The sequence below is a fragment of the Neoarthrinium moseri genome (assembly GCF_022829205.1).
Source record: "Neoarthrinium moseri strain CBS 164.80 chromosome Unknown scaffold7_Wmoseri_CBS_16480, whole genome shotgun sequence".
Lineage (NCBI taxonomy): Eukaryota > Fungi > Ascomycota > Sordariomycetes > Amphisphaeriales > Apiosporaceae > Neoarthrinium > Neoarthrinium moseri.
The window spans coordinates 101,517-115,420 of record NW_026055121.1 but is presented as its reverse complement, the minus strand read 5'-3'; the positions used below and the strand labels follow the sequence as shown (position 1 = coordinate 115,420).

The following is a 13,904-nucleotide window of genomic DNA, read 5'->3' as shown; positions in this document are numbered from 1 at the left end:
TCGCCATAGTGTAGCAGCGTGTACCTGCATCGCTGTAATTGATCTGGCCTCAATATTCACGTCGACGGTAGAAGCCGTGGTGTATAATATACATGTGATATATATCATTAAAATGAAGCGCTTCTGTCCAGATGGGGACATGAATCTTTCCTCTAATTTCATCTATGCACCTATTCGCTATTTCAGGACGCAGCCTCCCGGACATGTTTCGGAACACCGACCAAAGAGCGACTGAAAGGGCATAGCCAAATTGAAGGCCAAGTGCCTTGGTAAGACCGGTCCTCGAGCTGTCGAGTAAGGTTGTTGACGCCCACTCCGTTAGACGTGATAGTGGTTAGCTGCGAAGCCCATCCATACGCAAATACGGATTTCGTCGGTTCAGTTGTATCTTGTAGAGCCTCCAACGCCTCCGAGGGTATTTCTGCGACTGTGCTCGCAGTATCTCTCATGATTTGTACGGGCAGTTGAATGTTCTCTGACATATCGTACTTTGACAAAACTCTGAATTCTCGACGAATTATATCAGGAGTCATGCTGGGATTTTCATATAGTACAAGATTTAGCCGGGCAAGTTCTGTTTCCGTGCCAATGGTACTGACGATTTCGCGGCACGTTTTGGCGGCTTCCTCCGTGCATATAAGTTTATGTCCAGATAGTGCAGGATAAATCCATGTGCTCGCGATTTTGTGTTTTGCTTCATTAGCAAGATGACCTTTTTGCATGGAACTAAACCACGACTGCTGTGCTACTGGCCCGTGGGAAAAGTCGGATATTAAAGCGATGAGTACAGAGGTGTCCATATTCAGGGTGCCGGAGAATCGAGCGAAGGGACTTGGTGCCATCCGGAGTAATGTACTTGTTGTGAGTGGTTTCGACTGTAACGGAGACACTTCATTGCTGCATTGCACCTGGATGCCCAGCTTGCGGATTCGATTGAGGACAAGGTCAATGTCCCTCGATTCTCCGCTCGCAATGCGAGGCAGAACCAGTTGAACTTTGGGTCGACGGCCCCGTATCCGGTGCACACTCGCAGAATCAGCCAGTGACTTTGCAACTTTGAACAGAGGAATATCATCGAAGTCGTCCTCGTCGTCCTCATCATCGCTGTCGTCGGCACCCACTGCCCAGCCGAGTTTAGTCATATCCCATAGTACTCGTTTGCCTGTTATAGCAGCAATTTTCACCCAAGTCTGACCCCCATCTGATATTATGTCGACCAGGGTTGTTGTATGTTTGGATGGAATGGAATCGCCAGGGTGGTGAATGATGTGGTTTCCCGGAGATAAAAGATCCTTGCCCTGGTACTGCCCGCAGGACACCCACTTTCGGAGAGCTACTATGTCTCGTGACTCTTTAGCAACATTCCAAAGCGCTTCATAGAATGGTAGATTGGTCGACGATGTGCAGTGTGGAGCCATCGGATCATTCGATTGGTGTTTTTTTAGTACCCCTTCGAGTCCTTGGATTTCGCTTTTCAGCTGTTGTTTGAGGTAGTTCAAAGCTCCGGCCGCAACGTGTGATCCGTCGCCACTTGAAGTCTGTGCCATGTCGGCAAAATGGTCTGAAAAAGTCAAGACCTCAGACATGAGCTGCTTCGCGCAGCTGAGTAGTTGTTGGGCATCATGAGATGAGGAGTCTTCCGGTGGCGTTGCCATAACACGCTAGCTGTCGCGTTCATGGACTTCTCTGGGCCTTCCTAGTAAATGGTCGTAATTTGAAACGCAATAGGCAATGGATATGGTGTCTGAAAATTGTTACGTTCAGCCTAGGTATGCGAGTAAATGGCTGAGTTAAAGTCATCAGATCTGAGTCAAAAAAGCCCACTGAAGGGAGCAACGCAGCCTGCCGGCCCGCAACGGGCCGGCTTTATTCCTTGCGATTGCAAGTAGAACGCAATCGAACCGAATGGTTGGAAAAGCTCCTACGAACTGCATGAATGAAATACGATGTTACGGAATAGTTTGCTTGATTTTTTTTTTCTACCATGAAATGTATTATAAAGCAAGATAAAAACCGATAAAGGCTCTGAAACTGCCAAAAGTCCATTGCTTGCATCTTTACCAATGCTGCGACTCTGCGAATCCGGGGTGCTTCATCATCGTCCTACTAATGATACCATTGGAAATTCCTACTTAACTCTCAATAGAACTATCGGAAGGCTTCCATTCTTGCCCATGGGTTCTGGATCCGCCAGCCAGCTTAGTAAGAATAGAAGAAGTCGGGGTGGGCATTCCCAATCTCATCGATACTCATGAGCCTTGTGCGCGCAGCATGCGCGGAATGTTGCTGCTGCAGCTTCTTCTTGTTCATAAATTTGAAGTATGCCCATTGCCCGCCCGCCGATACTCCCGACATGCATATCAGGGCCAACGATATGGTCAGGCCCATCCGATATGGTGCTTCATCGAAGGCGAAGTTGCTCGTAATTGCCACCAGCTGAGAGACGATGTTGATAAGTCCTGCTGTACTTGCACGGAAAGTATATCCGACATTGTTTGTGGCCATCCACACCATGCTAAGGACGTTGATCGGGTAAACTCCTGCAGCAACTACACAAGTGGCTGCAAGACGGACTGTGTTGTTTGGGGCGAAAAGCAGCACAATGTATCCAGTGGCGGCAAAAGAAGCACAAATACAGATCAGGACGCCCCTCTTTTGGATCTTATCAGCAATGACGGCGGCAGTAATAATTCCGACGAATGCGGATCCGTAGACAATAACCGTCATCAGCTGAGTCTGAATGCGGTCGAAGCCTAACCCTTGCATGATAGATGGAATAAAGTTTGAGAGAGAAGTCGCGCAAAAGTGTGAGCCACAGTCTATGAGAAAGACCCCCCAGAATTGAGGCTGGGTCACAACCTTCAGGATGAGTCTGGGGATAATCTTGCTCTCGCCGGTATTGTGAGCGGCGCGACTGCGCCGAATTATAATCTCTTTCTCGTCTTGCTTGAAGAACCATTTGACCGTCTCGGGTGTCGATGGGAGTAGGAAGAAGATGACAAATGCCCACAGGAGCGGAATACAGCCCTCAATGAAGAATATCCTGCCGGAAATAATTCGTTAGAAATTTCTCTCGCGTCGAATGCCACTCTGCAGCAAGAGGAGAAAACACTTACCACTGCCATGAAGTCCAGCCATTCACACCGCCTAGGGTGCGTTCGATCAGATAGCCTAGCAGACCGTTGAACGACCCGGCGAGAGCTACGGTGGAGTAAAGGATGGCACCACGCGTAGCTAACTCATTGTAAGGGTACCAGAACGAGAGGTAGAGCACAGCACCCTGAATGAATGCCTCGGAGACACCAACCAGAGCTCGCAGGATCATGAGGTGTACTTTGCCGGTTGCCTTCATGGTACATATGGTTACGACTCCCCATGCGAGCATTGCACAGGCGAACTACAAGCGTTAGCTAGCTCGACCCCCGATCATAAGACCGCATGGGTATGTGTTCTACCAACCTCGACGGGTGGTCCAACTTTCCGCATAATCAACATTGCAGGCAGTTGACAGATAAGATAGCCAACCAAGAATATACTGCTGATCATACTGTAGTCTGAATCAGTCAACTTGAGATCGTGCCACATGCCGGCGAGTTTGGCATTAGGTAGATCGGATCGACCCTTAATACAATCAGCGTCATCCCGAGAGCTCTGTTGCAACAGCCAGTCTGCTCCTTACCATTTGTGCAAGCAGATGAATCGACACCAAGAGTGGCAAAACGATGAGATCAGTCTTCCATCTTACGCGCCTTTCCTTTTGACGATCAAACTCTTGGGTTGAGTCGGCGAGGCTGTTCTCATCCAACATCTTGACGTGCTCCTGAAGCTCCATGGAGTTGCCCATTTTGGGAACTTGAGGAAAGTGGGATGACAGAATGCTGGTTTACACACGTGTCAGACGGAAGAATGTGAAGTAAAATGGATGGTCTGATCACACTGCGTTGAAGAAGTATGGGAATTTCAGTGAATGAATTGGAAAAACAACAGATGTATCTACGTATATATAGAGCTGCATATCCCAAATCTGCACAGCCCAATATTTTGCGTGTGTACCTGCCCGAGACAGTTATTAGTAGATATCTGATCATCCTCAGAAGGACTTTGCGGCCAGGCATTACACGGAGACGCCTCACGACTTCTTTACACTCACTCCTTCTTTTTACGGATGGGGTGGGACTTACGAGGCCGGGACTTGTCGAGCATATTAGTGGCTCGTGGTTGGCTGGGCGCCTTGGCTGTGTCGAAAAGGTGGGGATTTAGTATACAGCAGGGGACTTGGCTCAGGAGGCTGTGCTGACGGGCCCCGGGATGTATGAAATACTCCGGTCTTTACGGCCACTATCAAAAATCCCGAACTATTATTTCAAGCTCTTGTTCACCCCTAGGCAAACATTTATAGAGAAAGAGATTGCTTGGCAATCTGCACCAGTGAAAATCACAATTTCAGCATCAACACCTGAACTCATCTAATCACGTCGCTCAAATTGTTGTTGTTGTAAACTCTTCGAGAACATGTCTTCATCACTTATACAGAAGCATGATATGTCCAATACTCTATGCCATGTTGTAACTCCCATTGGAATGCTGGGTTATGGCTTCGACGAAAGACAGATTACCCCAGTCCTTTCGAGGCTTGTGCATACTGGTACACCGACTGCCATCATCCTGGACTCTGGCTCGACAGACAGCGGGCCAGAGAAGCTCGCTTTAGGAATTATGACGTGCCCGCGTTCATCATATCTCAGAGACTTGGTAAAGCTCATGAAACTGGTTACAACGTTTCGAGTTCCTTTGATCTTCAGCTCTGCCGGTGGAGATGGATCCGATGCGCATGTACAGGAGATGCTTGACATTATTGGAGAAATCGCAGCGAAAGATGAGTTCAGGTCCGCAGACCTTATTGAACAGTCCATCACTGGCCACTGACCCGCCGTTATCATACAGTGATATTCAGCTCAAGGTTATAGCAGTATTCGCCGGCATCGACAAATCGCTGGTGAAGGACCGATTGAATAAAGGGGCGATTGCGGGATGCGGAAAGTTTGTACCCCAACTAGCAGAGGAGGATATTGAACAATCATCCACCATCATGGCTCAGCTGGGTCCAGAGCCTTTCATTGATGCTATGACAGCCAATCCAGACTTCGACATCATCGTCGGAGGCAGGGCATACGATCCATCGCCTTACGTCGCATATGCTGCATTTCTGCATCAGTCCCACTCGGAAGCTCCGATCCACGAGCACAAGAAACTTATGTTTGGCGCTTTTACTCACATGGGTAAGATACTGGAATGCGGTGGACAATGTGCCAAGCCAAAGAGTGCCGGTGCCATAGGTACTTTATACACCAATGGAGAGTTCGACATCTCGCCGATAGACCCCAAAGCATGCTGTACGCCTTTGTCGGTGGCTGCGCACACGTTGTACGAGAAAACAAGACCCGACCTCCTCTATGGACCTGGGGGCCACTTGGACTTGACGAAATCAATCTACACACAACTTGGGGACGACCGGACCGTCAGGGTATCCGGAAGCTCCTTCATATTTTCAAGAGATGAAGACCGGCCTTACACTCTCAAACTCGAAGCCGCCAAAGTCGTGGGATATCGGACAATGTATATGGGAAGCATCAGAGACCGTAAGACATTGCGCACCAGTATGAAGACAGAAACGCTAATTCTTTGTTAGCCATACTAATCAACCAACTGGATAATATTCTCCAACTTATCAAAAGCTACGTAGCATCTCAACATGCCGGCACCTCTGGCAAGTGGGAGCTTGATTTCCACATCCACGGGAAGAATACTGAGGAAGTCTTCCTTGTTGGAGAAGCACTCGCAGAATCACAAAGCCTAGCTACATCCATTGCTTCCACTGCCAGAGTTGCAACAATAGTGCGTTGCTTTTCAACATGAACTCTCGCGATAATTGATCCACTAACCGTAACTAGCACGGGCCTTATGCCGGCCAGAAGGCAACTTCGGGGAACTTCGCATTTGGTCTTGGGGGCAAGCTCGAGGTTGAGATGGGGCCATGCTCACAATTTTCAATGTATCACCTCATGGACCTTGATGATGGTGAAGAGGGCCTTTGCGCCGTGCCCAGCTCACTATCACCAGACATGGGCGACGGCCAGAAACTCAGACTGGACATAAGGCATAGCGTCTCCTTCATTGGGAGCGGAAAGCCCCTCTCAGCCATGGAGCCATTTCATTTACCAACACAACAAGGGAAGAATGGGGAGATGATTGATGAAAGTCCCATATCATCCCAAGTGAAAGGTCCGCCAGTGGAAGAACGGCCTGCGAGTACTAAACTCGGCGACCTGGCACGCGTGCTACGGTCGAAGAATGCTGGGCCGTACGAGATTACATTTGACGTCATCTTTGACTCAACTGGTGTGTACTCCAAGGTCAAGGGATCTGGTGTGTTGAAACCGAAGGCGATAGCAGATGCCTTCGGTTTGGCGGAAGACAAGATCATCTGGTGTGGGTTCTTCGACCCAGCGCTGGCTTTCAAGGTCACCATTCCGAGAATCCGGAATGGCCAAGTCGTCGCTGCGGGTGGCTTCATGGAAAATGATGTGCATGGGTCTCAGCAGTATCTCCCATTGTTCAACATAGATGTCCAGGAACAGCTTCTGTGGGACCTGGAGGTAGGCTCTCTTGATCGTGGATGTGGTGTCTCATAGAACGCCCTGCCCAAGACGTACTGGCTACATGAGACCACACGGGGAGAATAGGACCAAGTAGCAGTTGACATATCGTCACCGAATGAAAAACAACATTTCGAGTGTCCAGGTGCATATCTCATGTTAGCTGACTACCTGTTTTCTTTTTCAGAAGGCAGAATCTGAGGATTGTCATGAACGCCATTCTAAACTGGAAGATACGTATTCATCTCGAGGGTGAGCCGCAAGTCAGAATCATAACCAGCGAGGTAGTCTATGCTGGCACTTTCACTTGAGATCCAGGTATCCATCATATCTTACTAATTAAACGTCATGGTCCATGGCTACATTTTAGGAGACAAAGGTACGGAACCGTGAGATAAATCGTCGACATATATCAGCCTTGTAGGAAAACGTGTTCTGCATGGCTGCCCTCTGGTGGGGTCTTGGCTTGGGGGGTTAGCTCTAGGGTTAGCGACCAATCAGGTGGCGTTGCTCCGGGGCCAGAGTGGCTTTTCCAGAGGTCTGACAGGGGGGCTAAATTCACCGTCAAAGATCTGTCCTCTGACGTTGAACCGCTAACGAATTACCCACGATGAGCTCCTGATAACTTTGGCAAGCTGGCACTTCCTCGTTGAGGCCAGATTTATTCCTGTCAGTTCCAGTACACGAGTTCACAACCTCATTGCTGGCTGGTTCCCTCTGGGCTTGCTTGCTCTACATACTCATTTCTCATATCCATACCAACAAACCGTTGCATCACTTCGTGCATCTTCGCGCCGACTGGTTCCCTCGCACGATACACAGGCGACCTTCGCCAGCAACATTCATCGCCATGGCGCACTTCCTCTCCCCGCGATGGGTCGTCGCCTGCGCGGTGCTTCTCTTCTCGACGAATGTCTTTGCCATGTCTGCCGTCCTCGGCGTCGATCTCGGCACCGAATACATCAAGGCTGCCCTCGTGAAGCCGGGTATCCCTCTCGAAATCGTCCTGACGAAAGACTCGAGAAGAAAGGAGACCTCTGCCGTCGCTTTCAAGCCGGCTTCCAACGCTCCCAAGGCGGGCTCGTACCCTGAGCGCCTCTATGGCTCCGACGCTATGGCTGTCGCAGCTAGGTTTCCTAGTGATGTCTACCCGAATCTGAAGACCCTCCTGGGCCTACCCGTAGGCGATGCCTCGGTGCAGGAATACCTTGCCAGACACCCCGCCCTGCAATTGGAACCACACAAGCTTCGAAACACGGCCGCATTCAAGAGCAAGACATTTGCCGAAGAGGAGGATGCTTGGATGGTCGAGGAGCTGCTGGCCATGGAGCTACAGAGCATCCAGCGCAACGCTGAGGCATTGGCCGGTCCCGATACTTCCATTCGGTCCGTTGTGATCACGGTGCCACCCTTCTACACTATCGAGGAGAAGCGCGCAGTGCAGACTGCCGCCGAGCTGGTTGGGCTAAAGGTTTTGTCGCTGATTAGCGACGGGCTGGCCGTAGGCCTGAACTTTGCGACCAGCCGGCAGTTCCCGGTCATCAACGAGGGAGGCAAGCCAGAGCACCACATGGTCTTCGACATGGGTGCTGGCTCTACAAGTGCTACCGTCATGAAGTTCCAAGGCCGGTCGGTTAAGGACGTCGGCAAGTTCAACAAGACCATTCAGGAAGTACAGGTTCTGGGAAGCGGCTGGGACAGATCCCTTGGTGGAGACTCTTTCAACTACCTCATCGTCGACGACATGATCTCCAAATTTGTTGGGACACCAGCGGCCAAGAAGGTCTCCGCCACAACCGAGAGCGTCCGAGGCCATGGCAAAGCCATCGCCAAGCTCCTGAAGGACGCGGAGAAGGTGCGACATGTACTCAGTGCCAACCAGGAGACGCAAACCAGCTTTGAGGGTCTGTACGAGGATGTCGATTTCAGGTACAAAATCACACGGGCAGATTTCGAGGCGCTGGCTCAGGAACATGCTGCTAGAGTCGGTGCCGCGGTACAAAAAGCTCTGGAGGTCGCAGAGCTGGATATCTCCCAGCTTGACTCTATCATTCTTCACGGTGGAGCATCCCGCACACCTTTTGTTCAGAAGGCCCTGGAGAAGATTGCTGGCGCCGACAAGCTGCGCAGCAACGTCAACTCAGATGAGGCCGCCGTGTTTGGTGCTGCCTTCCGAGGTGCAGAGATCAGCCCCAGCTTCAGAGTCAAGGAAATCAGAATCTCGGACGGCTCCAACTACCCAGCGGGTATGAAGTGGACGGACGTTCAAGGCAAGACGAAGCAGCAACGCCTTTGGACCGAAAGATCACTGCTTGGCGCGGCGCCCAAGGAGATCACTCTGAACAACCTTGAGGATTTCTCTGTTCAGTTTTACCAGCAGGTTCCCACCGCCGACGGCACTGTAGACAAGGACACCAAGGCTGTAACGACCAAGAACCTTACTGCGTCCGTTGCTCAGCTCAAGACCACCCATGGCTGCGCTGATGCTGACATTCACCTTAAGCTCAACGTTCGCCTTGCCACTGAGGATGGCGAGGTGGACGTGGCAAAGATTAGTGTTGAATGTGAAGCAGAAGAAGCTGAAAAGGAGGGCTCAGTCATGGATGGAGTCAAGAACCTGTTTGGCTTTGGCAAGAAGGACCAACAACCTTTGGGAGATGGCGAGGAGAACGCAACTAGCAGCGAATCGTCATCCACCACTGAATCCACCACGGCATCAACTGACACCGCCACCACCTCGGCAGTTGAGTCTGAGTCGAGCACTACCAGTGAAACGACAAGCACTGCATCGTCCGCGGAGGCCGCCGAGGCAAGCCCGGGGCCAAAGAAGAAGCAGCTCGTCGTCATACCCGTTGAATACGTTGTAGAGAAAGCCGGTGTTCCTGCTCTGCCCAAAGCCGACTCGGCCAAATCGAAAGATCGCATCAAGGCTTTTGAGGCCTCTGATAAGGCCCGCCGACTGCGTGAAGACACTCTCAACCAACTAGAAGGATTCACCTACAAGATCCGCGATCTGTTGGAGAGCGATTCTTTCATCGCAGCCTCCACGGATAAGGAGCGAGCCGCCTTGGAGAAGAAAGCCAGTGCTGCGAGTGACTGGCTCTACGAGGATGGCGCTGACGCACTACGGGACGAGCTCAAGGCTAAGCTCAAGGAGCTGAAGGATTCTGTCGCACCTGTTGAGAAGAGAATCAAGGAAACTCAGGAACGACCGGATCTGGTCAAGGCCTTGAGAAGTTCTCTGGAGCAAACGGCAACATTCATTGACACGATCAAGCAGAAGATTGCTGAAGCCGAGGCTTTCAAGTCTTCGGCGAGCGCCAGTGCAACTTCAACTGAGTCCAGCTCAACGATCACCGAGGCACCTTCTTCAGCTTCGGGCGATTTTGACGGTCTCGAAGACGACGACTTCACCAGATCGACCACTACTACTGCCTCTGAGAATGTTGGCCCTGTGCCGCCCCTTTACACCGTGGGTGACCTGAAGGAGATCACGGAGCTCTCTGAGTCGACTTTGAAATGGCTGGACGAGAAGCTGGCCAAGCAGGCTAAGCTGCCCGAGAATGCAGACCCTGTCTTGCTTGCCAAGGACATCGCGGAGAAGACCAAGAAGTTGGAGAAGGCTGGCATGGACCTGGCCATGAAGGCTGTCAACAACTTCGACCCGAAGGGCAAGAAGAAGAGTAACTCGAAGAAGAGCACGAAAACCAAGAAGAAGTCGGCCAAGACAAAGACTGACAGTGCTAACCCCGAGCACACCATCGACCTCAAGGACGATGCTGGCTACATCAAATTCGGAGGAGACGGCAAACAGCCCACCTCAGAGGAGCTGGAGGAGATGATTCGCAAGCTTACCAAGGAGCGAGAAGAAAAAGAAGAGAAGCAACACACCCGCGATGAGCTGTGAGCTGTGATACAATGATAAATGTTAGACATCTGATGAATAATTAAGAAGCACAATACCCAATGACTTCTTGGCATGCTAATGCCTGTCACAATGCGTGTACCCCCTTGCCTAGGCACCCCCTATAGACGACAATCTTGTGAACCATGTTGCTCAAGGGCCCATTCGGTAATTTTACCCTCTGTCGGGTGTCACGGCTCGTGTATCGAGCCTCTCATGCTGGAGTGTCGCAATCGCTGTGCAACAAGGCGAGGCACGCCAGATCAATATCTCACACGACACAGCCCGGCCGTTTGCCTTGGGCTGTGGTCGACGCTCTTACCGTCAATTTGAAACCCGGACCAAAGGGCCGCGTTTGTATGACCTGCAGGTAGCCTGGGACCTGCAGGAGACCGAATGTAAAATATCATCCGTGTTGTCCCAACGCCGCCAATCGGGCGCGAGGCCGGTCACTCAAGGGCATGAGCACAACCAAGGTGGACAGCTGTCATAATACCCAGCTTTTTTTAAGTTTACCCCGTCTTCTCGAGCTGTAGGATGCAATTCCACACAGCAGATGAATGCGGAAATTGTATGGGAATGCGACTTTGGAAGCGACGTCCGACGTCAGTCGATTACTATCAACCCCTCTCATGGAAGCAACCTTAACCTTGGATGATGAGATCTCCTCACCCGCCCCTGTCCTTTGTCTGCATGAAATGGGGATCTATCCCAAAAGCCCTGAGCGAAGGGTCTATCTAGAAAACTCCTACCCACGCGGTAGTAAAGTCAAGTATCTGTCGTCATACGAGATCTCAACAACCACTCTACCCCTTTCCATCCCAAGCCAATGCCAGCATCCGACTTGGCAGGAGTCCAGAACTCGGTCCATCTTGTCTTCGTCAATGAGATATCCCCTTTTCGGGGCCTTCCATCAAGTCTTTACTCCACAGCCGAGACATTTTAATAAAACCTGCGTCGTGGGTCTACATCCGCTCAGTCCATTTCAAACAAACGCCTTTTCGCCTTTGAGCTGCAAACGCAGTCACAAACACCGGCTTGGGTGGCCAATTTTCGAAAGAAGACTGAGAAGGTACACCAACAGTACCTTCTTCTCTGACACGACACCTTTTGTGCCCCGTGTGAGATTTTTCTCCTTCTGCAGGCCAACATTATCACTCATTCCACTCATTACACGCACTGGTGCAATCCAACACTCTTCCTTTCATTCCTCGGAGACAAGATGCTCGGCCACTTCAGCCTCGGCCTCCTGGTCGTCTGGGCCTGCGCTCTGGTCAATACCGTCGTCTCTGTTCCGGTCGCTTCCACCACCGTCTCCAACACTGGTGACCAGCAGAAGACTGCTTCCATCCGCGCTGCTGACGGCGTCTTCAGAGGCAGACGCCATGGTCCATCGGAGATGCGACGTACCTTCAACAAGTACAACATCCCCATCCACGAGAACCTGCACAATGCTGTCAACCGCTACCTTGAGGAGGTACCCGCAGACCAAAGTATGTACTTTCTGACAAGCTCCCAAAATAACGATGACCCCAGGACATAACTGACGACTCCCCCTTAGCTGGAAGTGTTCCGGCAACATCGATAGAGGGCGACCTTGAGTTCGTCGCTCCTGTGGGCATTGGCACACCAGCCCAGATTCTGAGCCTCGACTTTGACACTGGCTCTGCAGATACGTAAGTCATCCTCTCACGTGTGAGCCATGATGGGACAAGCTGAACTGATATGAAATTGCAGCTGGGTTTTCTCCAATGACACTCAGGCCAAGGCAGTCAAGGGCCAGGAGATCCTGGATCTCAGCAAGTCGACGACGGCCCAGCAAATCCCCAACTGCACATGGAGCATCATCTACGGCGACTTCTCGAGCTCGTCAGGACTTGTGTACCGTGACACCTTCACACTCGGCGACCTGTCTATCCCCAACATGACGATCGAGTCTGCCCAGAGCGTCTCGCAGCAGCTCAGCAAACAGAAGGCCATGTCGGGCCTGGTCGGACTTGCCTTCGGCAGCATCATCCAGACCACGCCCGTCCAGAAGGCCTTTCTGGACTTCCTGCCCGACGTCCTGAAGAACCCCGTCTTCACCGTGGATTTGCGACACAACAGCAGCGACGGGTCCTACAACTTCGGTTTCATCGACGATTCCCTCCACACTGGTGACTTGGAGTACATCAACGTCGACAGCTCGGATGGCTTCTGGAGCGTGCAGATGAAGGGCTTCGCCACGCAGGGCTCGGCCATCTCGTACGAGTTCGCGGCGCCGCCGGCCGTCATCCTCGACACGGGCTCGACGCTGTTCTACGCGCCGGACCAGGCGGTCAAGCAGTACTACAAGACCGTGCCGGGGGCCAACTTCTCGTACGAGGAGTACGGCTGGATCATCCCGTGCAACGCGACGCCGCCCAGCTTCCTGTGGGAGCTGGCGGACGCCAACGGCACCGTGGTCCAGGGCGAGCTGCCCGGCGACTACCTGGTCTACTCGCGCCTCAACGCGACCCTGAGCCCCGGCGCCCCGCCCGACTACTGCTACTCGGGCCTCCAGACCCTCGGCGGCTTCACCTCGCTCGAGGGCATCTTCGGCGACGTCTTCCTCAAGGCCGGCTTCCAGGTCTTTGACGTCGCCCGCAAGCGCGTCGGCTTCGCGCCCAAGGCCCTGCCCGGCATCCAGCACCCGGATCCCCGTGGCGGCGGCGACGACGACGACGCCGAGGCGCACTCCGAGGGTGCGAAGAGGGCTGTCGAGATGCCTAAGGAAAAGATCATGCTCTACTGATCTGGCGTTCCCGGCCCGTGTTTTCTCTCCCTTTCTCTGCCAGCCAGACGACAAGTCCTGATGTCCTAGTTGAAACGCCAACGGGCAAATACCTTGAGATCCATTCCGTCTAGATGGAGTCGAGTTCGCCATTCGCTTGGGGACGGCTTATTGCGACGCGTTCGTTACAGTTGAGTTGTTCAACTTTCCAAGTCATGCAGATAGATACATTGCCGAGGACGAAGGGCGGTAGATCATAAGTCGACTAGCAAGCTAATGCTTATCTTGCACATGGTGAGGCTTTGTAATAGGATTGTAGCACTTTCCTGTGCGTGTCATGCAACCACCGAGGTGCACTCGTCTCAATTCGTTGACCAACCCAATTCTCAATCCCCCTTTCACGGCGTAGTAAGCATGAGCAGGCGCCATCAAGGCTGTTGGATGATTCGTGCTATCCAGGAATATCATTACCGTTCCTTCTCTGAAACTGATCAATGGTATGGTATTTACAACTGCTGTACTTGCTTCTCAAGTCATCATCAGCCCTGACTGCCGTCAATTGCGCCCTGTCCACCTCGTCGCCTTCTTTCCC

The 13,904-nt window shown here is 52.0% G+C and overlaps 5 protein-coding genes across 5 annotated transcripts; 3 read left to right on the top strand and 2 right to left on the bottom strand.

The window, feature by feature from the left end:
* Positions 1 to 182: 182 nt before the first annotated feature.
* On the bottom strand, positions 183 to 1,655 carry JN550_002977 (uncharacterized protein; the record flags this gene model as incomplete). Its single annotated transcript, XM_049314329.1, has 1 exon — positions 183 to 1,655. One exon carries the CDS (start codon positions 1,653 to 1,655, stop codon positions 183 to 185), a length of 1,473 nt encoding a protein of 490 aa, XP_049174812.1.
* Positions 1,656 to 2,199: 544 nt separating this feature from the next.
* On the bottom strand, positions 2,200 to 3,844 carry JN550_002976 (uncharacterized protein; the record flags this gene model as incomplete). The annotated part of the gene is made up of 4 exons (XM_049314328.1): positions 2,200 to 3,043; positions 3,117 to 3,397; positions 3,460 to 3,621; positions 3,680 to 3,844. 4 exons carry the CDS (start codon positions 3,842 to 3,844, stop codon positions 2,200 to 2,202), a joined length of 1,452 nt encoding a protein of 483 aa, XP_049174811.1.
* Positions 3,845 to 4,512: 668 nt separating this feature from the next.
* On the top strand, positions 4,513 to 6,692 carry JN550_002975 (uncharacterized protein; the record flags this gene model as incomplete). The annotated part of the gene is made up of 4 exons (XM_049314326.1): positions 4,513 to 4,886; positions 4,945 to 5,639; positions 5,690 to 5,895; positions 5,952 to 6,692. The coding sequence occupies 4 exons, from the start codon at positions 4,513 to 4,515 to the stop codon at positions 6,690 to 6,692; spliced, it is 2,016 nt and encodes a 671-aa protein (XP_049174810.1).
* Positions 6,693 to 7,506: 814 nt separating this feature from the next.
* On the top strand, positions 7,507 to 10,563 carry JN550_002974 (uncharacterized protein; the record flags this gene model as incomplete). The annotated part of the gene is made up of 1 exon (XM_049314325.1): positions 7,507 to 10,563. One exon carries the CDS (start codon positions 7,507 to 7,509, stop codon positions 10,561 to 10,563), a length of 3,057 nt encoding a protein of 1,018 aa, XP_049174809.1.
* Positions 10,564 to 11,782: 1,219 nt separating this feature from the next.
* Positions 11,783 to 13,333, top strand: JN550_002973 (uncharacterized protein; the record flags this gene model as incomplete). The annotated part of the gene is made up of 3 exons (XM_049314324.1): positions 11,783 to 12,053; positions 12,122 to 12,236; positions 12,298 to 13,333. 3 exons carry the CDS (start codon positions 11,783 to 11,785, stop codon positions 13,331 to 13,333), a joined length of 1,422 nt encoding a protein of 473 aa, XP_049174808.1.
* Between the last annotated feature and the right edge of the window lie 571 nt (positions 13,334 to 13,904).